This window comes from Stenella coeruleoalba, assembly GCF_951394435.1.
Source record: "Stenella coeruleoalba genome assembly, chromosome: 8".
Lineage (NCBI taxonomy): Eukaryota > Metazoa > Chordata > Mammalia > Artiodactyla > Delphinidae > Stenella > Stenella coeruleoalba.
In genome coordinates, this window is record NC_137154.1 from 50,979,256 (window position 1) to 51,002,622 (window position 23,367).

The 23,367-nt window shown below is 55.4% G+C and overlaps 2 protein-coding genes across 3 annotated transcripts in view; both read left to right on the top strand.

Annotated features, from left to right (window-relative positions):
• The first annotated feature begins 5,496 nt into the window (after positions 1-5,496).
• On the top strand, positions 5,497-7,035 carry P2RY6 (pyrimidinergic receptor P2Y6). The gene has a single exon (XM_079929360.1). It carries the CDS (start codon positions 5,895-5,897, stop codon positions 6,879-6,881), a length of 987 nt encoding a protein of 328 aa, XP_079785486.1. The 5' UTR covers positions 5,497-5,894; the 3' UTR covers positions 6,882-7,035.
• A 7,389-nt stretch (positions 7,036-14,424) lies between these two features.
• Positions 14,425-23,367, top strand: part of ARHGEF17 (Rho guanine nucleotide exchange factor 17) — a 56,351-nt gene continuing 47,408 nt past the window's right edge. The window contains exons 1-2 of one of the 2 annotated variants that reach the window (XM_079928092.1): positions 14,425-15,712; positions 16,283-18,078. In XM_079928092.1, coding sequence (XP_079784218.1) covers positions 14,869-15,712; positions 16,283-18,078 — 2,640 coding nt within the window. In that variant the 5' untranslated portion in view covers positions 14,425-14,868. Of the gene's footprint in view, positions 18,079-23,367 lie in introns of both variants that reach the window. The other variant, XM_079928091.1, reaches the window with a different exon arrangement.

Consider the following 23,367-nt stretch of genomic DNA (forward strand, 5'->3'; position numbering starts at 1 on the left):
TCCTGCAAGCCGCGCGGTGCGGCAAAAAACAAAAAACAAAAGCCCATTTATTGAGTATTTATTGTGTACCAGGGCCGCTCACATACATGGTTTCAGTTAATTCTTACAACAGCCTATGTAGTAGGGTACCAATGATCACTCTCATTTTACAGATTAGAAAACTACAAGGAAGGATAAGTGAGATTATTTAGAGAAGGTGAGTGAGAGCATCCCAGGCAGAGGAAACAGCAATGTGATAGGTCCAAGGGCTGGAAAGCCTGGTGGGGAAGGCTGAGGCTAGGCTGGGAGCCCTGGCAGGCTTGGGAGCAAAGCAGTGGCACCTGGGCTCTGCTTGAGGTTTTATGACAGGCCACCCCCGTCAGGCTTCCCATCTTGTCCCCTCTTCGCACAACTCATCCCATGCTCTGGCTGCAATATTTATTCTTCATTTCTTGCACAGGGTAGACTCGTTCCCCACCTCTGTGCCTCCTGCCTGCGATGCCCTCTTCATTCTTTTTATGTGTCCAAGTCACCCCAGCCCTGTAAAGCCCAGCAGCAGACATGCCTTCTCCAGGAGCCCTTCCAGGTGGACCCATGACCCCTAAGACCTGAGCTCTCCCTTCAGGGCCCCATCCAGATGGCAGGAACTGAGACCCAAGCCCTACGCTGGGGCTGACCTCTTCAGCAAGTCCTCGGACCTGCTCCCATTCTTGGGACAGACACCCCGGTGGGGGTGACCACAGGAGGTTGTCCTGGGAACCCAGCAGAGAACTGGCGGCTGGGATGAAGGCCAGGCCTCCTTGCCCTCCTGAGCCCTAGCACAGCGCAAATCAGACCAGGAGGTCCGCACTCTGAGCAGGCACAAGCGACCTCCTAGCACAGACTTGAATAAGCAGTAGGTGACCAATCCATGCACAACTGACCAAGTGCTTACCAGCAGTGCAAACCTGAATTTTCTCAGTTTGTTCCAAACTTTTGGCCCCACCTCGGTTCCTCAATCCCCTTGCCTGTAAAATGGGTTTGGGGGTGAGATCGGTGCTTATACCTTACAAGGTAAAAAGAGTCCTCCCTCCCTTTGGCAGGTCACCCTCACAACATACTGGTGGCCAGTATGACCACATTGTACTGAGGGGGGTCAGAGAGGGGGAGGGGCTTGTCCAGAGTCACAAAGTGAGTAGGTACCAAGGTAGAACAAGAACCTGGGCCTCGAACTCCCTGGGCAGTGACCTTTTCCTGTACCATTCTGTCCCTATTTGCCTCAGCTACTCCAAATGAAAGCCCACCTCCTCCAGGTCAGCCCCTGAGTACTCTCTCCACCACTGGAGCTGCCCCCCTTGGGACAGCAAGGAGCCACATCTCCTCCTCTGGTTGTCCTAACAGCTCTGAGTCCTGGTGCGGTGGTGCGGAGGGGCCTGGGAGGGGCTTGGCACAGGCAGGGAGAATGCACCCAGGTGAGTTCTCAGGCATCAGCTCTATCCCCACAACCCACGCCCCTCACTCCCAGGGAGCTCTGGGCCTGCAGTGTCCAAGGAAACAGTGACTGCTAAGTGGGGAAATGTGGGAAGATCACGCTTGTGGAAAAAAGGAGAGAGGGAAGGAGGGAGGGAGAAGGTGGCTGAATAAGTGAGTGCATAAGTGGATTGCCACAGAGAAGAATGGACAGGTCAGTGAATGAGCTACTGAGTGGATGAAGAAAGGAGGGATGGATGGAGGAGTGACTAGGAAAACGGCTCTGGGTATTATAGCTAAAGAGAGACCAACAGTTCTTTAATCACCAAACTACCCATCTGATAGATGGATAGACTGAGAGAGGGCTGAGGAGAAAGGAAGCTGCTGGGTCTGTGGGGCTGGCCTCAGAGCAGCAGCCTCTGGTCCTCCCCCACCTCTGTCTGCCTCTTCATCACCCGCTTTCGTCTGCTGGGGTGGGGATGTTTCCAGGAAGAAGATCTTTTCTCTGCCTCCTCGCTCCTTAGATTCAGTTTCCGCTAGGCATTGGTGTTGAGGGTGATGCGGCGGGGGGAGGCCCCCGCAGGGGCTATTTCAATCGGAGACAGCCCTGCCAGGAAACAGAGGAAGCTGCCCTGTCGGAGGTGTTACAGCCTGGGCTCAGGGCATGTCTGGCCTCCCCTTGACCCAACACACTTGGGGCCGCTAAGGCGCTTCAGGGACAGGAGGCTGCATGTAAGTGTTGGCACATCTCGGGGGCCGTGGGCCAGGGTGGGTGGGGGAGGCGGGCAGGCAGGCTGGGTCCAGCGCTGACCTAAAGGAGGTCCACAGGTTTGGGAGGTGGGCAGAGAGGAAGGGACTCCACCCAACTGGGGGATCAGAAAAGACAGAAGTAAGATTAGAGCTTGATGGACACTTAGGGTTTTGACAAACAGAGATGGGTTAAATGGCATTTTGTGTGACGGGAACAGCAAAAATGGGGAAACCCGAGAGGAAGTCTGGATCTCTGGCCATGAATGGCCGTGTGTCTTGAGAACAGTGTGGCAAGAGAGGAAGGGGCAGATTGAAGTACGTCATCTGGGGTACTTCAGATGAGGCTGGAGGGCTCGGCAGGGAGCTTGACTGTCAGGACAAGAGTTTGAGCCTTTCTTCAAAGGGCAGAGGGATACAGGGAAGGATGTAGTCAGAGCCACCAGCTAGAAAGCCCTCCACCGCAGGCAGAGCAGCTGGAGCCCAGGAAGAGGCTGGGGTCTGAGCTGGTCCAGGGCACAGGGCCCAAGAGTGAGTGACAGGTGTGAGAACTCGAAGGAGTGTCAGCTGCTGCCCGGAGGCAGGGACGACACGAGCCCTCCCTGGGACCAGCTCTTGCCGGGAAGTGGGAGAACAGCTCACCACTCCTAGGTCCTCAGAAGGCGAGTGGATCGGGAAGCCAGTGTGACCTTTCCTGGAGCAGACCTGAAGGCTTGCCTGGATCCCCTAGAGCAGCCCCTGCCTCCTTCCGGGAGGGCCCCTCTCGCCAGGGAGCGCGAGGCAGAAAACACCTGGAAACTGCAGTCGCCTGAGGCAGAGGACTCTCTCTCGGGGTGGTGTCCAAGGGCGACAGACCTCCCCAAAGAGGGGGGGGGGCGCGCAGCACAATTCCTTCCACCTGCTCTCCATCCTCACCATAACCTTCTGTCCTAGCACGCTGCTCTCCTCTCAGGCCCTGCCTGCGCCCTCTTCCTCCTCACCTGGGCACCCCCCAACCCGGGGGCCTCACACCCCTCTCCATCCATGGAAATCTTCCTCAACCACCAGGGACTTGCTCCATCTTTCATCCTCCTCTGAAAAGTTTCTTCCATCCCGTGGCTCACACTGGTCTCACCGCTCAGACTAGCATCTGTATGTGTATATGAATGTGTGTATGTGTGTGCATATATCTGTATATGTATCTATCTACATCTACATCTGTACACTATGCCACATGCAATGAGCAAGTAGCGAGTACCCATTAAATGTTTGGCGTGTGAAAACAAAGAGTGAATGCATGAATGAAAGAATGGCTGGAACAAACAAATGAAGAGATGAATGAACTTTCTCTTGCCTGTACTGATCTTGGCTTCTTGGTGACAATGGGGGGGACTGCTGTGCCTCCTCCTCTGGCCTCTACCTCATGCTTAACTGCTTAGCTGGGTGCCCAGCACTCCTGCACATGGACAGGAAGAATCTTTGATAATTAAAGTGTTGTATCATGTGGGTTACAGGCTAGAAATTCCAAACATCATCATTTTGCAGTTGCCCCGAATCTGGGTAAACTATTTTCATCAAAATCAAATTTTAAGTTGGGAGAAATTAGTTTGAGGAGTTATGTTTTGCTCTAATTAACTTCTAAAAATCTCATAACTTTATTTAGCAGGTATATTCACATTAAGAATAGCTCACCTTGCACCAGGGGGTAAGGGGTGCGGGAGGAATAAATTGGGAGATTGGGATTGACATATACACACTACTACATGTAAAATAGATAACTAATAAGAACCTACTGTATAGCACAGGGAACTCTACTCAGTACTCTGTAATGGCCTATATGGGAATAGAATCTAAAAAAAGAGTGGATATATGTATATGTACAACTGATTCGCTTTGCTGTACCCCTGAAACTAACACAACATTGTAAATCAACTATACTCCAATTTAAAAAAAGAAAAAACGAATAGCTCACCTTACCTGTGCTAGGCACTGATCCTCACAACAACCCTATGAGGCAGGTACTATATTATCCCCTTTTATAGGTGTGGAAGCCGAGCATAGGGGTTCGGTAACGGGCCTAAGGCCGCTAAGCTTACGTGGGATTTGAACATGGGCATCTGGACCAGAGCCCTTATACGCAGCTTCAACCCTCTGTCACCTTCTGAGTGCATTTGCAGGACTTCATGTTTTTTTCTGGGCCTCAGTTTTTCCCATCTGTAAAATAGGGAGAGGGGGTGATTTGACTCACTATCCCAAAGGCTTCCAGGACCATTGGATTTAAGTTGTGAATTCTCTCTGGACACCAGTAAATATGGAAATGCCAGTTGGGAGGTGAGTATCAATAAGTCAGACTGATCCCACCAGGGAAACTCTTGAGGCATTTGTGCTGCTGGCTCCCCCAAAACCTAGCTTGAAGGGATGAGTGGACAGATAAGGTGTAGGATACAATGGCATGGCATGGCATTTATTAAGCACCTACTGAATATCAGGTCTATGACAGTTTTACTGATAAGGACACAGGCCCAGAAAAGGCAAGCAACCTCCCCTTTGTAGAACAGCATAGAAGTAGGGGAGCCAGCATTTGAACCTGGCCTGCCTAGCTCTGAAGCTAGATTTATAACCTCTATACTTCATGTCCATGGGTCACACTAAGTTGCCTCCTCTTAGTCAGTTGGGTTCTGGTTCTGGCTCTGCTTCTAACTCATTAAGATTGAGCGGTCAGTGCCCCTCACTGTGCCTGGATTTCCCTCTCTGTAAAGTAGCTGTGGAGTTGGTTGGTCCCTCAGCCATTTGCCTTCGGGGGAAGCGGTTTTCACTCTTGCCACCAGGGGGCGCTGTGGCCCTAGTGGCTCAGCCAGACACGCCTTTGTAGCCAAAAGTCCCGTGGAAGGATTTAGGGAACTCCTAAATCACCTCCTTCCCCCATTCTACAGATAGGAAGACTGCAGCCAAAAGAACGACCATGGCTTTGGAAGGTGGAGTCCAGGCTGAGGAGGTGGGCACTGTCCTTAGCTCAGAAGTGTGGACATTCTACTCATGCTGATTAATTAATTACCAGGGCCTTCCCTGCCCTGGGCCCCAATTTTGGGCTCTCAGACACAGAGAGGCACCAGACCTGGCACTTCTCCTCAGGAGCTTCGCAGTCTGTGGGGAAGAGATAGACAAGCAGGCCCACCATGACCACAATCTCCAAACTCCAGGGAGCCCAGGGAAGCCCTGCATAGCATGATTTAGTGCCTCTAACCTTATGGCATCCTGACATATGACATATAACCTTATGACATCCTGAGGTGGGTACATCAATCCCCCATTTTTCAGATGGGAAAACTGAGACTCAGATAAGGTACATCATATCACTCGCTCAAGTTCACACAGCTAGTAAGTAGCAGAGTTGGGATTCAAACCAAAGTCTGTCAATCTTCACTTACAGAGGAGACATTTGACTAGGGTTTTGAAGGATGAATAGAAGTTCACCAAGAATGTTGGTAGGAAGTGAATATTACAGCAAGAAAGTGGATTGGATTTCTCCCAAGCTTGAGCTTTATCGTATTCCAGGTTTCCTTAAAGTGAGGGCTGTGGAGGGCTTCCGTGGGGTGGTGAGTATCAGAGATGGTTCAGGTGGGGAGATCAAGGCCCAGAGAGGGACAGGGGCCTACTGGGTGGTCAATGAGTGTGGCCACTGACAGATTGTATGTTGCTTCCCCAGCATCTCTGAATGTAGGAAGTCCAGTTGAACAGCCATGGAATGGGACAATGACACAGGCCAGGCCCTGGGCTTGCCGCCCACCACCTGCGTCTACCAAGAGAACTTCAAGCGGTTACTGCTGCCGCCTGTGTACTCGGTGGTGCTGGCAGCCGGCCTGCCACTGAACGCCTGCGTCATTGCCCAGATTTGCACATCCCGCCGGGCCCTGACCCGCACGGCCGTGTACACCCTGAACTTGGCCCTGGCGGACCTGCTGTATGCCTGCTCCCTGCCCCTGCTCATCTACAACTATGCCCAAGGTGACCACTGGCCCTTCGGAGACCTCACCTGCCGCCTGGTCCGCTTCCTCTTCTACGCCAACCTACACGGCAGCATCCTCTTTCTTACCTGCATCAGCTTCCAGCGTTACCTAGGCATCTGCCACCCTCTGGCCCCCTGGCACAAGCGTGGGGGCCGCCGGGCTGCCTGGCTAGTGTGTGGGGCTGTATGGCTGGCCGTGACGACCCAGTGCCTGCCCACAGCCCTCTTTGCTGCCACAGGCATCCAGCGTAACCGCACAGTCTGCTATGACCTGAGCCCACCTGCCCTGGCCACCCACTACATGCCCTATGGCATGGCCCTCACAGTCATCGGCTTCCTGCTGCCCTTTGTTGCCCTGCTGGCCTGCTACTGCTGCCTGGCCCGTCGTCTGTGCCGCCAGGACGGCCCAGCAGGGCCTGTGGCCCGGGAGCGGCGCAGCAAGGCAGCCCGCATGGCTGTGGTGGTGGCAGCTGCCTTTGCCATCAGCTTCCTGCCTTTCCACATCACCAAGACAGCCTACCTGGCGGTGCGCTCTACGCCTGGCCTCCCCTGCCCTGTGCTGGAGGCCTTCGCGGCCGCCTACAAGGGCACACGGCCCTTCGCCAGTGCCAACAGCGTGCTGGACCCCATCCTCTTCTACTTTACCCAGAAGAAGTTCCGCCGGCGGCCACATGAGCTGCTACAGAAACTCACAGTCAAGTGGCAGCGACAGGGTTGCTGAGTCCACTGGGGCAGGACACGTGGAGTCTGGACAACCATTGTGTTTGCCACTGTGGCTGGGGCATCAAAAGCTCCACCAGCCCCAAACCATGCAGAGAATTAGAGCTTAGCTCAGCTGGGCATAGAGTGAGACCCCCCCCCCACCCCAAAACTTCACCAGCAACTATTTATTAAGCCCTTTTTCTGAACCAGGCCCAGTGGGTACAGAGAGAGACAAGCCTGGGCCTGGTTCTCCAGAAGGTCTCAAGAAGCCATGGAGAGTTGGGGAGAGAGTTAAGCTGCTCACAAAAATATAGTACGGCATGTACTGTAACTGAGGAGTATGCTGCATACTTTGGAGTCACCAATAAAGGGAGTAAGAGAAGATGGGAGGGGTAAGTGAGAGCTTCTGGGAAGGGCCATTTGAGCTGGGTTTTGAGGGATGAATATGAGATCTCTGGGGGATGTACTGTGTTCCATTCATTCATTTGGTCCTCTCTGCTCCTTGTCCTCATCTCCACACACTCCCGCCCCACCCCCACTCACTACTCCTCCATTCCTTATTCCCTCCTCCCAGATCTCAGTTTTCCTCCTGTGGAACAATGTGGCCAGCCCATGGCTGCTAGTATGCCACACAGACCCAGTACTGGCAGAACCAGCCACGGCAAAGGGAGCCTTCCACCTTAGAAGGTTAGAGCGGAGAGAGGAAAGGGCAGAGGGACAAGGCAGGGAGGGGAAGGACTGTACAACTTCTTCAGCATTTTTCTTTTAGCCCTGCCTAATCTCCAAGGCTCTTCAGCCAAGGAGGGCTCTGCAGGAGTTAAACTCCACAGTAATGTTGAGGTGTGCTTGCAGCTGGTAGAGGAAGGGGGAAAACCAGGCCCCGGCCCATCTTGGGAATCCATTGAAAGTGTCCTTGCTGGAGAGGCTGACAATTTGGACAGAAGGCAGTTTGATTCTTTGGGTCACAGCGAGGTAGATGTGTGGGGACATCAGAAGACAGACTAGTTCTTAGTCCCCATATAGTGCAATGCTGTGCCAAGCAGTCCAGGTGTTACCCATCTTGCATCTGAGACCAGGCTCTTCAGCTGCCTGTCACGGGGGAGTAAGAGATGGGGGAGCAGAAGGCAGAGGGCCTCCGCCAACAGCCCAGGCTGAGCGCGGCAGCCAGTCCCAGATGACTGTCCCAGCAGGATGCCAAGAACTGCGACCCCTTGGTTACTTTTCCAAGAGTGGAAATTGTGGGCCGCAGGTAAATTCCATTCCCAGCTTCCCTTGCAAGGCAGAATAGCATAAAGGGTTCAGACCCCAGAACCAGTTCACCTGGGTGTGTATCCTGGGTCTATCATTTCTAGCTGTGTTACTCTGGGGAAGTTATTTAACCTCTTCATACCTTAACTTCCATAACTGTAAAGTGGGAGTAATAATGGTACCTATTTTGTAAAGTTGTTGTGAGGATTAAATTAACTAATATGTGCAAAGCACTTAGAACAACGCCTGGAACATAGTAGGCATGCAATGAATGTTACTGTTATAATGGTTTCGCCTTTTGCTCACACAAGTTCCTCTAGGGTCTGTCTCTAGGAATAGGCATAGGAGGTTTCTAAACAAGGAGCTTTAAGCAGGGGAGATTGCAAGGGTTTTTCTTCCTCCTTTAGCTAGGAGGCAGCTAGTCTTTTAAGAAAAAAAAATTCAGCACACTTTTTTGAGAATAAGAGCCATAATACATGAGCCCCATCTGTTCCTATAAGAAGGAAAAAAATCATTTATTACATGCCAGGACCAGGGAGGGATTCCAAGCACCATTTGAGGGGCTTGAATTCCTCCTTCCCTTTCCCCTCCTTTTGTTCTTTTCCTCTTCCTCACCGCCCTTCTCCCTTCTCACTTTAACCCAGAGCACTCTCAGTGATGGAGGGGCAGGGCAGGGGTGGGGGGCTTACTCTGGGAAGGTCTGCTTGCTGGCATGGGGACAGAGACGACACAGACAGGGGTGGAGTGCAGTGAGGGGCAGGAGAAACCAAAGGGGTTGCGGAAGACTTCCTGGGGGAAGGAGCGGTGCAGCTGGGTCTTAAAGGATAGATGTAATTACACTGAAGGAAAAAGGGTAAGGGTGTTCCCTGGTGCAGGGAACAGCACAAACAAAGGCATGGAGGCTGCTGGAGGAAGGATAGGCGGGGCTGTGGCCTGATATAAAGCTGGAGGGTTAGCAGGGCTAGAGAGGAAAAGGCTGCCGGCCAGGAAAGCACTGGGGAGCCAGAAGGACAGTAGTGGCCATAGGCCGGGCTCTGTGCATTCTGGGAACCATGCAACGTGTGGTATACTCATTTTCTCATTTAATCCTTATAATACCTTATAATGGGGAAGCTGAGACCCGGATGTGGGAACTGACTTACCAAGGTCACACAGCCTTTCTCTAACCCAGATACTAGATCCTCCCCTGCTTCACTCTCCCTTCACTCCCCTTTCCTTTCTTCACCTGACTTCCAAGTGCCCACCTGCCCCACCCAGTCCTAGTAACTGGGGACCCCTAGGAAGTTGTGCCAACCACAATGTCAATTCTCTTTTAGTTAGGCACAGTCTCCTAGGATGAAAACTTCATTTCCTAGCCTCTCTTGCAGCTAGGTATGGCCAGATAAATTACTCCTGGTCCATGGGATATAAGCCAAATGCCCTAAGGCAGTTTAATATGGGAGGAGGGAATGTCTTTAAGAGACAGGTGGTGTCTGGCCTCCCTTCCCTTCTTGTTGCTTACATTGTGACATCACAGCTGGAGCACCATCTTGGAACATGAAAAGCAGCTTGCGTTTCTGACCATTCCAGTTTGGGGTCACCTAAATCCAGACTTTTGCATGAGAGAGAAATAAATGTCTACCTTTTTTAAGCCACCAGTTTTTGAGGCCTTTGTTACCCACAGCCAGAACTAATCCCTTTACTCAGTATGCCTACTGAGATGGTGGACCTCGGTGGAGGCCAGGCAGTGTCATGGACTGGAAGGGGGACAAGGTCCAGCCTGGTGTGGAGGGCTGAGGCCTCCACCTAAGTAGGAGCTAGGAGCCAACAGGGTCTGGAGACACCAGGAAGGCTTCTTAGAAGAGTGGCAAAGCCTGGGGAGTGCTCATCCCACTTTTGGCTTGAAGCTGAGGGAGTGGTTGGGCTTCCTGAGGAAGAGAGTAAGAAGAGAGGGCCTGGATAGAGTCCTGGGAACTCTAGCATCAGGGCGCTGGGAAGGAGGAGGAGCCGGAGAGGTAGAGGGTCAAAGCCTGGGGTTTCGGAATGATGGTGGCATGATGGCGCAGTGGAGGTAGGTGAGTCAAGGAGCAGCTGGAGGGGAGGAAGTGGAGATGCTGGGTGGGGAAGAAGAGAGAGAGGAAGATTCCAAAGGAGGCCAGGCCCAGGGAAGGAGCTTCCAAGACAGGAAACCCGTGAGTGTTGGCTGCTGGAAGTTGATGACAGGGAGTCAGAGGGGCAGGGCCAAGATGGGGGAGCCAGAGAGTCAGGAACCAGGGTTTGTCTCAGGAGACTTCCATGCCAAGCAGGAAAAGCCCAGGGTCACTGGATCTGTCCTAGCGAGGATGCTGCTGGCTCCTCCCTCCAGCTCAGACCCAGCCCAACCCTCAGAATCCAAGGGCTGGGGGTGCAGACAAGGAAACAGTTCATCCAGCAAACAACATTTATTGAGCACCTACTGTATGCCAGGCATCATGCTGAGCATTGGGTCCCTGCCCTCAGTGAGCTCTAGTCTGATGGAGGATGGCAATAATGAAATAAACACATACATATCTGGATCATTACAACCAGGCAGGAGAGCTCAGAAGAACATAAAGAGGGCCAGGGGACAAGGAAGGTGTCACTAAGGAGATAAAAAGCTCCTGGAATGGTCAGGGACCAATAGAGGCTGAGGACCAGGGGAGCCTTGACCCAGCTTGAGGTGAAGAGAAGGTTTCTTAGCTGAGGACTTTGGGCCTCAGTGCAGAAGGGCTGTTTCTGACTCTGACTTTGAACAAGCCCCCTTCACTTCTCTGAGCCTCTGTTTCCTTACTTGTAAAATAACGTTAATACTACCAACCCTCCCTATGCCCCCAGAGGTATGGAGTGTGGAAAAGTTAGGGCATAATTTTCATAAAGTACAAAAGAGTATTATAACCCAAGAGAAGAATGGGCAGGAGACACAAACAGGCACTTCACTGAAAAGGAAACATATCATCAAAAAACATAGAAGAGGTATTCGACCCCAGCTTGACAATGCCTCTCCAACGTTGAACAACAGCATAGCTGTTGCTCCAGCACTTCTGCGCATGTGCACGTGAAGTCACGCACAACACTGAGCTGCACTGTTCACAGGCACGAACAGCTGGAACCGCCCAAATGCCCATCCATGAGAGAGTGGATGAATACACTGTGCTATATTCACACATCGGAATGTTAACACACAGCCAGAATGTACTATACCGACATGCAAAGTGGATAAATCTTAGCAGTATATTAAGTACCAAGAAATCCCAAACAATTATACACAGCAAGATGCCCTTTTTATAAAGTTTTAAATAACTAGAATGAAAATATATACTTTGAAGGAATACACAGATGCACTAAAACTATATGAAAAGGAAAGCAAGGGAATGCTGAACACAGGAGGTGATGGTAACCGTGGGTGGCGGGAAAGCAGCAGGAGAATGAGTGGTGGGAGAACTATATAATGAGATATAGAACATTGTAAAGGCCCTAGTTGTTTTGTTTTTTGATGGGAATCAATTAAATAACTGGTAAGAATGTGTCATGAATAAAAGGTTACAAATAATCCAATTCTGTGCACTTGAGGCCTAATTATACAGGAAAGGGGACCATCTCGGGTCAATTCTATTTGACTTTGGAACGGAGTTAGGAGCCAGACTCCCCTTAAGACAGCTCCTGTCCAGAGCTCATTGCTTCTTGGAGTCCCCTCACTCCTCATCTTTCTCCCTCATAAGTGCCTGAGGCCCATCATTGGCATTGGCTGTGACCATCACAATCTTCCTATCTTCATTTCCCCAAGGGATTCTACAGCCCTGATATTGCTGGGTCACCACAACTCACTGGGTAGATGGGTTATTGTTTTCATTCCCCTTTCACAGGTGAGGAGCCTGAGGCCCAAAGGGAAAGAGCAACATGCTGAGGGCCACCTGTCACATCTGTGAGGGTGCCTGCACTGGGCCCGGCTTAGTGTTGCTGTCCGCCCTGGCACCCAGTGCTTCCAGACCCCTTCTAGATGGATATTCTGAGGGTTAAAAACACCCAGGCCCTCTCTGTGCCTGGAAGATGACTTTGTCTCATCCTGAATCAGAAGGGGCTGGTGCGGGGAGCACTCATGACGTACTGTAAGCAGCCAGGCCGATCTCTGATTGGGTGAGCTTCCCATTGGGTGGAGGCCCAGCGTAGCTCCTTAAACACCCTCCCTCCCCACCAAGGGGATTCCTGGTCCAAAGGCCCCCGAGGAGCCCACCTCAAGGCCAAGCTGCAGGGCGCTGGGAGCCTGTGACCTGAGTCTCTGCTCCTCTCCACCAGCTTCCCCATCTGTGATTTCGTAATAAAAACCTCTATCCTCTATCCCAGCAGTGACGTGAAGACAGAAAATGACCAGGTGTGACAGAGCTTGGAAAATTACCAATTTCAGATGGAAAGGGCCATCACTATTATTGGAGGGGGGCAGTGACTTCCAGGATGAGGGTCCCCCCCACCATACCAGAACAACCTAGAAGAGACAAGAGTCTGATTTCAAATAGAGTCAGAGAGAAGCACCCTTGGGGAAACCTTGGGGAAACTTAAATCCACTCCATACTTTTCAGATGAGGCAGCTGAGGCCCAGGGAATTGCAGGTATTTACCCAAGGTCACACAGCAAGGAAAGGGCAGAGAGACAATAGGCCAGACAGAGCTTTCTTCCTTGCTATCAATTTCCTATTGAAGAGTGAGCGATACGCTGGCCCCTTTGAGACAGAGAGGAAGTAAGGTTGAGTTGAGGGACTTATTGGAGGCTGGTCTCAACTCAAAGAGGAAGAGCTTTCTCCCTAGTTATTTCTCACAACCCAAGGGGAGCAGCAAGCAGGGCCCTGGGGTTCTCGCTGAGTCCTCCGTGTCTCATGCGGTAGTCAGGCAATCCCTGAGTGTCTGCCTTCCTGCCCTACGCCCAGCCCTGCCTGTTCATCTGGACCGGGGCCTCCTGCTTCCAGGGCCTCCTAGCTAATGGGGCTCAGCCACAGTCCTCTTGGGCTAAGGGTAACATGAGTGTCCGCTGTTCCTGGGGAGGCTGATCCCAGGCCCAGGGAGGAGGAGGATACTGCTGGGGGCTCATCAGGGATATGGAACCAGCACAGGCTGTCTGGAGAAGCATGGTGTTTGAAGCTCCTGAAATCTGAATTTGAGTCATACCAGGAGCTGCCATTTCCTGACTTTGACACTGGTCAAAGTTCTTCTTCATGACCCACAGAGAAGGAGCAGTAAGATCTACCTCCAAGGGTGGTGTGAAGCAGTAGAAGCCACCCACACCTTGCCTGACAGGAGGGCGGATGGGAGTCAGGTAGGAGTGTAGGTTCGGCAGTGGTAAATCGAGGGCGTTCCCATCAAAGCGCCTTTTGTGTGTGAAGTCGAAGGAAGGGCAGTGCACTTTGTGAAGGGAATAGGTTTGAAACGGCTCCTGAAGGGACTAGTTAACGACTAGAAGGAAGTAAAGGAAGTGAAGTCTTCCCAACTCTCCGGGTTTTTTTTTTTGTTTTTTTTTGGTGGCGGGTGCAGCTTTAGTCGTCCAAGGCTCCACGGGGGTGGGCGAATCCGGCCGGTAGACGGCGCTAGAGCCGCGTACCCCAGAGAGCTGGAGAAGGAGGGGGCGGGGTACAAGGCGCGCGGCTGGAAACGTGGGGGCGTTGCCACAAAGGGTGGGGGCCCCTGGAGCGGCTTGGGGAGGGTGGGGGGACAGTCAGAGCTGGACTGGCCGCAGAGGTGGGAGGGGCGGGGCGTTTGGGGGCGCCAGGGGCTGGACCCGGTCGCAGTTACAGCGGGATTCGCAGCGAAGGACCTGGTAGGAGGCGTGGCCTGGGCGGGGTGAAGGGGCGGGACAGGGAGCTGCAAGCGCCCGGGTTGGTCTGCGGCGCGCACCGCTCCCCCTGGAGGCGAGTCTCTCGGCTGGGAGAGTGTTTCTGCTTTTACCTGAGTGTCGGTGTTGTGTACGAGAGTTTGTGGGTCCGAGGTTGCCATGTTGGGGTCCCTTGGGCAGGAGGCGTTTCCGCCCGAATGCAGAGGGTGCGCCACCCCGACTATACGCCTGCAGAGCCGACCACACTCAGAGTTTGCGTGTTGCAGCGAGTGCTGGGGGGATGGGGGTCAGCTCTGCCCGCTGAGCTCCCGAGGGGCTCATCTGGAGGGTCGCTTCAGTCAGCCTGTGCTCAAGCAGTCTTATTTCTCCTTCCGCTCCTCCCCGATTCCCTCCCCTCCCCCTCACTCCCGATTCCCAGACTAGAGCGCGCCGGGAGCCCACCCCCTCTTTTGGGCGCGAGGCCCCGCCCCCCCACCCCCTTTCCTCCGCCACAAAGTTTATTTGCAACAAAAGGGAGCGAGGAGCAGGCAGCCTAGAGGGAGGAAGCGGGAGCCGGAGCGGGAGCGCGAGGGGAGGCAGGCAGGCCGGCTGGCGGGCGGGCGCAGAGCGGAGGAACGGAGCGCTGGGATCCAGCCAGTACCGGGTCGGGCCGCGATGCTCCGGGTCGCACCGGGCGAGGCGGGGGCTGGGCCCGGGAGTCGACTCTGAGGCGGGAGGGGTCGCGCGGGATGGAGCCGATGCGGCCCGCTGGCGCAGAAACTTGAGCCGCAGCAGATAAACCTGTGCTCCGGTCCCTGCACCCTTTCCCCGCTAACCGCCTCGCACTGCGGCTGCGGGACCCAGGCCTTCGGACGCCGGCCGCTGCGCTCCTTTGGGGCGGGGGCGCAGGGGGGGTTGGCCGCGGCTCCCCGAGGCCAGCCCCCCCCAGAGTGAGTGCTGCCACCATGGCGGACGGGGCGCCCCGGCCCCAGCTTTATCGCAGCGTCTCGTTCAAGCTGCTGGAGCGCTGGAGCGGCGGGCCAGGGCCGAGGGAGGAGGCAACGGACGCCTCCGGGCTGCGGCGCCGCGCCTCGTGCCGGCCGGTCTCGGACGTCGCGGGCCAGCCCTCCCGGCGCGTGTCCAAGCTGGCGTCTGGGCCCTCGGCCGCCCCCGCGCAGCCGCGCCCGCTCCGTAGCCTCTCGCCGTCGGTGCGCCAGCTCTCCAGGCGCTTCGACGCGCAGCATCTGGACGACAACGCCACTGGGGCCCGAGACGGGGGCGTTTCCCCCGGGGCCGCGGAAGAAGCGGCGGAGGGAGCCGCGCGAGGGGCCTGGCCCAGCGTCACCGAGATGCGCAAGCTCTTTGGTGGCCCTGGATCCAGGCGGCCCAGTGCCGACTCTGAGGCTTCGGGGACGCCCAGCCCCGACGGTGCCGCGTGGGAGCCCACGACCCGGGAACCCCGGCAGCCACCGACGCCACCTCCTCGGACGTGCTTCCCCCTGGCGGGCCTGCGTTCGGCGCGGCCGCTGCCGGGCCCAGGGACCGAGGGGAGGAGGCGGCGGCAGCAGCAGCAGCAGCAGCAGCAACAGGAGAGAGCGCAGCGTCCGGCGGATGGTTTACATTCTTGGCATAGCTTCTCCCAACCGCAGGCCTGGGCCCGGGCCTACCGCTCCTCCTCCTCCTCCATCGTTTCCTCCTATCCTGTCAGCAGCAGTCGGACTGCCAGCTCCAGCGAGGAGGAAGAGGAGGGCCCGCCGCCGCCGCAGCCCGGGGCGCAGAGTCCGGCCTACCACGGCGGCCACTCCTCAGGTAGTGACGAGGACCAAGACGGTGAGGGCGGCCACTGCTGGGGAGGGAGGCCGGGGCCCAGGCCTAGAAGCTCCCTCTTGGATAAGGACTGTAGGCCAGACAGTTATGGGTTAAATCTGGGCAGCATGGACTCGGCAAGGGGAGCCAGGAGCCCCGATCCCCCAACATCTCCAAGAGCCCCTAGGGAGGAAGGGCCCCAGGAGTGGGGTACTGGCTCTCCTCCTTGTGAACCAGGTCCCCAAGAAGGACTTCGGCCCTTGTCAGACACTGTGGGGGGAACTTTCCGCGTGGCCAAGGTGAGCTTTCCCACGTACCTGGCCAGCCCAGCAGGCTCCCGTGGTAGCAGCCGTTATTCCAGCACAGAAACTCTCAAAGAAGAGGACCTGTGGGCTAGCCGGAGCTCTGGGAGCTGGGGCGTGTATCGCTCCCCTAGCTTTGGAGCTGGGGAAGGGCTTCTAAGGCCCCAGGCTCGAACCCGCACCAAGGGACCTGTGGGCACCACGAGAGCGTTGAGGGATGGAGGATTGGAGCTGGACAAGAGCCGGCAACGGAAGTCCTTGTCGAATCCAGATATTGCCTCAGAGACCCTGACGCTACTCAGTTTCCTGCGTTCAGACCTTTCAGAGCTGAGGATCCGAAAGCCTGGTGGGCGACATGAGGACCTTGGGAGCGGCCCTTTAGATGGCAGAGATTCGCCATCAGCAGGTGGCTCTGTAGGGCAACTTGAGCCCATGCCCTCCCCAGCCCCAGCATCATCTGGCACCCGCCCCACACTGAAGGACTTGACGGCCACCCTTCGAAGGGCAAAGTCATTTACCTGCTCTGAGAAGCCCATGGCCCGCCGCCTACTCCGCACCAGTGCCCTGAAGCCCAGCTCATCTGAACTCCTGCTGGCAGGCCCAGGTGCCGAGGAGGAGCCACTGCCCCTTGTGGTCCAGGATCAGTACGTTCAAGAGGCCCGTCAGGTTTTTGAGAAGATCCAGCGCATGGGTGCCCAGGGCGATGATGGAAGTGATGTCCTCCCTGGAAGTCCTGACTGGGCAGGAGACGTGATCCGAGGGCAGCGGTCCCAGGAAGAGCTCTCCGGCCCTGAGTCTAGTCTGACAGATGAGGGCATTGGGGCAGACCCTGAGCCTCCTGTTTCAGCATTTTGCAGCCTGGATACCGCAGGGGTGTGGCGACCCCTTTCCTCATCCTCAGCCCAGACCAACCACCATGGCCCTGGGGCTGAAGACAGTCTGGGAGGGTGGGCCCTGGTGTCCTCTGATACCCCTCCCACACCAGGTGCCCTCCGCCGGAGACGCAAAGCCCCGCCTTCGGGCCCTGGTGGGACTGACCTGAGCAATGGGGAGGCAGGTGAGGCCTACCGATCTCTGAGTGACCCAATTCCACAGCGCCACCGAGCTGCTCCCTCTGAGGAGCCCTCTGGGTTCTCCGTGGATAGCAACCTCCTGGGCTCGCTGAGCCCCAAGACAGGGCTTCCGGCAGCCCCAGCTGTGGACGAGGGCTTGACCAGCGGCCACAGTGACTGGTCTGTGGGCAGTGAAGAGAGCAAGGGATACCAAGAGGTTATTCAGAGCATTGTTCAGGGCCCTGGTGCCTTAGGGTGTGTGGTCGATGACAGGGCTGCTGGCAAAGCCCCCAAGAAGAAATCTCTGAGTGACCCCAGCCGCCGTGGGGAGCTGGCTGGGCCTGGATTCGAGGGCCCTGGAGGGGAGCCCATCAGAGAGGTCGAGCCCATGCTGCCTCCGTCCAGCAGTGAGCCCATCCTCACAGAGCGGCGGGCAGAACCAGAAGAGCCCAGTCCTGCCAGGGGCCGGGCACAGTCTGAGAGGGCCCTACCTGAGGCCCCGCCTGCTTCCTCCACTGCCCACCGTGACTTCCACCTTGACCCAAAACTGGCTGATGTTCTGTCCCCACGGCTCAGCCGCCGTGGTTCCAAGAAGCGCCCAGCTCGGAGCAGTCATCAGGAGCTACCGAGAGAGGAGGGCATTCAGGACCAGGCTGGCAGCCTGTCTCGGGCCCGACCCTCCTCCAAACACGTTCGTCATGCCAGTGTGCCCTCCACCTTCACGCCTATCATGGTGCCTGAGCCACCGACTTCCGTTGGCCCCCCTGTGGCTGTACCAGAGCCCATGGGCTTCCCTGCCCAAGCCCACCCCACGTTGCAGGCACCATCTCTTGAGGACGTCACTAAGCAGTACGTGCTGACCCTCCACTCCAGTGAGGTCCCTGCCCCAGTGCCAGTGGATATGCCCTGCTTGACTCGGATTGCACCGCCCTCTGCCGAGGCCAAGCCCCCTGAGACGGTCCGGGCTCCAGATGAGCCTGCTCCAGCCAGCAAGTGCTGCAGCAAGCCACAAGTGGTGAGTCTTTGTGGGGGGCCTTTGGGGTGGGGACGAAGGAGGGCCAGGGACAGTGACTTATGCAGGAGTCTCTTGAGTGTGCTCACTGGGCAGGTGCCCAGGTCTGAGGGAGATTCTCTGGTTCTGGAAGTGCCCAGGCAGTTTTAAGCGTGTTACTGACACAAGGCTCCTGTCTTCTCAGGCCCCAGAGGCTTCAGGCTTCTGCTGGTACTAATGTCAGAGGTTCTTATCTGCTCTAAGGTATTCTGGGTGATAATTACAAAGGGTTCTAATCAGGTCCTTTAGATGTTTTTCAGGGGCTGGTTTTAAAGATTCCTATCTGGTTTTTTGTTATCAATACATAAGGAGATGTGAGGGTGATGGAACTTTCTCAAAAACCTTGCTGCCTTATTGGCCAAACCCCTTGTAGGATGTTTGGCTCAGGGGCCCACAGTTGACATGGGTTTGCCATTACTAATGTGGCTTTCCCATGTCAGATCAAACTCTGGGCCTGGGAGAATTGGAGAGGTACAAGGCATTACTTTATGCAGTAGTGGAGAGGGCTCCATAAAGTACATTGGCAGCCCTGGCTATTCTATGTGACTCAGTCTCCCCATCTGTAAAATCAGAGGGGTTGTGGACAAGGTGGTCCTCTATCTCCTTCCAGCTGTGCTGTACAGATTTGTGGGGAGTCCATGGGTTGGAATTGGGACACTCTTTGGGCCTGAAATCTGCTAAAGCCTCCTCCAGTTAGAATGGGTACCTCTGAGGGAGGGCAGGGTCAGGGAGGAGCTGCTGAAGTTCAGCAAAGAGGGGCCTTGAGAGAGGTTGGGAGTGGTTCTGGCCCCCACAGGCAAGGCTGCCTCTCTGGGTCAGGATGGGGGCGCTGGTCCCCCATCCTGCCGGCTTGCATCTTCTCCCCACCCCACCCCCTTCCTGGTGACTCTGAGATGCTTCCTCCTTCCCCTGTCAGACCCCAGGCCCCGGGGGACTCGCTCTCGGGGAATGGCTCTCGGCCTCCACTTCTTCCTTCTGGCTTCAGCTGTCCCTGGAGTTTGGGCTGTGGGTTCAGATGGGTTCTCAGCAGTGTGGTGCCGTGGCATCCCAGCTGGAAGCTAGATTCGAGGCTCTGGATTTTGGGCTTAGAGTGGAGATGACCTGGGGTTATTTCAGCCGTGGCCTGTGCTCCCACTGTGTTCCCTGCCAGAGTGAGGTGCCTGGAAACCCTAAACCCTGGACTACTTTGGTTACTGCCGGTTCTCAGTGCCCTCACGGCCCCTCTAAACTCTCTCTCTCTTTGTTTCTCTCTGCTGTCTCTAGTTCCCCGGTCCTGGCTCTGGTGTCTCTCACAGAGGCAGCAGAGTCAGTAGGCAGGGAGTGGGGAGAGGGGACATTTTGGACCTGTCCTTCTTTCTGAGAGCCCGGTAGGGCGGCTCAGGTGCCCCTAACTCCAGTGCCAGTTGTCTTTGGAATGTCAGGGTGGGGGAGGGTGACAGCAGGGGCAGCTCCTGCCAGGGGCCCCATCCCCAGGTGCTTTTCCCTTATAATTTTCTCCTCTGGGAGAGAGCAGGGGTGAACCAAGGGACTCGAGGAGACTGGGGGGAGGGGGACTGTTCCTAAGAAGAGGCATTGAGACCCAGAGAGGAGGTGGGAGTTTTTGCAGAATTGGCTCCTGGTCTACTCATCATATTGTCTCCACGTCCCATGTGATCCTCAGGGATCATGTGGAACAGGGATCTCAGCCCTGCCACCCCAGCTGCCCCTAGGGGTTGTGAGGTGGGACATACCTGCCCATAACACAGGTTTCTCCCTGCCCTCAGTGGAGGCTCTCTCCAGCCTCCAAGCCTTTGCTCACTCCAGTCCTCCTATCTGTCCAGGCCCAGCTCGCTATCCCCTCTTACCCCTTAGGGGAGAGAACTGGTGAGTCTGTCATTGGAAGAATAGGGTTTGAGCCCTGGCACCAGATCCTTGTGTGGCCTAGGGTCAGTCACATCCCTGCTTTATGCCTCACCTTCCCCTTCTGCAAAATGAGGTTAATGGTCTCTGCCTGGCAGGCTTGTGTACTGTGAGTGGGTGGTGTGATCATGCCCTCCCTGGGGGCAGGAGAGGGAAAAAAACAGGGTCCACTGCCTCAGCTGCTTCTCAGGGAGCAGCCTTGGCCCCTCCTCCCTGCCCCCTACTGATTTCTGAGCACAGGGCTGGGCATTCTGGGCCTCAGTATAACCTGGTGGACTTCAGTCAGCTCAGAAGAGATTCACCATCCCCTAATTCCCCACTCACTCATAAAGCCTGGAAGTTCTTCCTTCTGCTAGCCTGAATCCCTCCTGCTGTCTGTCCCTTTCTTTCTGGCTCCAGGAGGATGGGGAGCAGCTGTCCAGCTCTCCTTCTGGCCTTCACGGAGGAGACAGTGTTCCCTTGTTTCAGGCCCAGGGCTCCAGTCACGCTCCCTGGCCTGTGGGTGGAGATGGTGTGGTGTGGGCTCCAGAATAAGAAGGGAAGAGTCTGTCACGCTTTGCTGATGAGGCAGAAGCCGGTGTGAGCCCAGCCAGGGGGCTGGCAGGAAAGGCCCCGGGGACAGAGGGAGTCCCTGACCCACCCCTGGGCTGCAGGAAGTCCCTCAAAGTCAGGTCTCTCCCACCCCAAAATCTGTATTTGCACTCTGTGTGGTGCTGCCTCTCTGTTGGGAGCAGGAAGCCTGGTTCCAGACCTGGCTTAGCCTCTGACTTGCCCTGAGATCTGGACAGAGTCATCTTGGGCCTCGGTTTTCCCATCTGTACAGTGGGTGGTCTTTGCCTGGTCATTGAAGCTCTGTAGCAGAGACTCAGCCTGCAGGGTGGTCAAGGGAAACAGGAGGAGTCGGGGTATGGCCAGAAGGGAGAGAAGGCAACTCTATGCATCAGCTGTAAGAACCTAGGAGCCCAGGGAATGAGGGGTAACTCATGGTTGCTTTCCATGAACGGATGTGCTGGGGGGGGAGGCCCAGTTGTGGAGCCTCCCTGCCCTGCTCCCTCCCACAGCCCTTGTCATTTCCACTTAGGCCCACGGTGGCCTGGATGATCAGCGACTCTTCATCCCAAGGCTTCTCATCCTGCCCTAAAGTACAGTCTCATGATCTAACCTTCTGCCCTCAGGTACCTGATACCCGTTTGACAGAAGTGACAACTCTAGTCCAGAAATAAGAAGTGACTTAAGTCTCAGAATCAGATGGATGGACTCAGAGAACTTTAGCATATTGAAATAGCAGTAAGAGTGGCTAACATTTATTAAGTGCTTACTATATGCCAGACACTCTGAATGTTTCATTCTTCAAAAATGAAAGCTGTGGGCTTCCCTGGTAGCGCAGTGGTTGAGAGTCCGCCTGCCGATGCAGGGGACACGGGTTCGTGCCCCGGTCCGGGAAGATCCCACATGCCGCGGAGCGGCTAGGCCTGTGAGCCATGGCCGCTGAGCCTGCGCGTCCAGAGCCTGTGCTCTGCAACGGGAGAGGCCACAACAGTGAGAGGCCTGTGTACTGCAAAAAAAAAAAGAAAGCTGTGAGAATCTCACAAGACTGAATTCTTAGAACTGCAGACTCAGATTCCCACTGAATCCTAGAATGTCATTGTTTTAGAGGCGAAGAGGCCCGAAGGGTCCCTGTTTCTTGGTGGAATTGGCCTACCATCTGAGTAATGGGGCAGGGGCAGGGGGCATTGGGGGCATCACCTGCACACCCCTGTCTGAACACTTTCATGGTAGTTATTTAATTCACTGGAGCCCATGTTTGCGGTGGGAAGAACTTCAAGACTCAGAAAGGAGAATGCCGACTTTAAGGTCCCATAGTGTGGCAGGGCACAGCGAGGTCCATGCACCACCCCCTGCCCCCAGCAGACATGGCCCCCATCCCCAGCTTGCCCAGCCAGCTCCCTGCCTTGCAGAGGAACGCCAGGCTGCAGCTCTTTGTCACCTTTCTTCACTCTGTCTCCTTGGCAGGGAACCCACAGGGGTGGGGATTCTCTCCTTTCCCTCCTTGGCTCTTTGCTATGATTTTTCCATGGAAACTGGTTCTGGGAGAGGAGGCGATTAGGACATTTGGAATTATGAGTGGTACCAAATATCTATAATTAAATGTCTTGTCACCAGCAGGAGGAGGGTGGGAGGGGGAGGACAGGCACAGGGCTGTCCCTTTCCTCTGTTTATTCCCTGCCCCCACCCACTCCTTCCTAAGCGCCCTGGGCTACTGGGGGAGTGTGGCCCAGGAATGGGTTGTCCTCCCCTCACCACAGGGAAGAGTTGGGGGATGGACCAGAGTTGAGCCTGACATTTTCCAGCCCCACATTTCCAGGACCAGCTGGGTTTCGGAGGCTGGGAGGCTGCTGCTAATCCTGTCCCCAGGGGGCTCCCAGTGTAGGAACTTGCCCCTCCTGCTTCTTTCCCGCCCATCTGTGATCTTTCAGGCTACACATGCTGCCCCGCAGTGGGGTGGAGGCATCCCCAGGCTGCCTGGGGAGCCGAAACACTCAAGAGAATTCAGGATCTAGTAGCAGCCTGGAAGGGGCTGTAGGATGTTGAGGGAGTGGCCTGGGGGCTGGCAGGAGAGGCTTCCTGAAGGAGCCTCTGTCTGGAGCTTGGCTTTGAAAACTGGGAGAATTTGAACATCCAGAGAAGAGAGGGAGGGGTTCTAGGAGGAGAGCATAGCATGGGCAGAGGCTGGTAGGTGGGAAAGAATATGTTAAGTTGTGTGCCCTAGGAGTTTGTTTCAGAGACTTGGGTGAGCCTTGATAAGGCAATGCATTCGTCCATTTAGCAAATACTTACTGAACCCCTAGACACTCAGGCACTCTCCGAGACCCTGGGGTACAACAGCAAGCAAAACAAAGGCCTGACCTCATGGAGCTTCCAGACTAGTGAGGAGACCTATCTGTAAATGGATACATTGTGCTACAGGGAGAGATGGGGGCTGGGGAACAAAAGAAACCAGGATAAGGGACTAGAGAATGACAGGGAGGGGTACTCTGTTAGATTAAGAGATCTGAGAAAGTCTCTCTGAGGACGTGAGATTGGACCAGAGGCCTGGAGGGAGCAAGACAGGTGGCTATCTGTGAGGTGAAGAGAGGAACAGCAAGTGCAAAGGCCTTGACGTAGAAGTCAAGAGGACTCTGTGGATGGAGTTAAGTAGGCGATGAGGTCAGAATTACAGGAGGGTGGAAGTGGGTTGGGGCCAGATGAGGTAGATTTCGCAGACCAATAGGAGGTCTTCCGTGTTTACTTGAGGTGAGTTGGGGCAGGCACTGTTGCAAGGTTCTGAGTAGAGCAGTGACCTAATCTGACTTA

Bases quoted from the DNA above. Each gene is read 5' to 3' on its own strand.
- P2RY6 (XM_079929360.1), top strand. From the start codon at position 5,895: ATGGAATGGGACAATGACACAGGCCAGGCCCTGGGCTTGCCGCCCACC.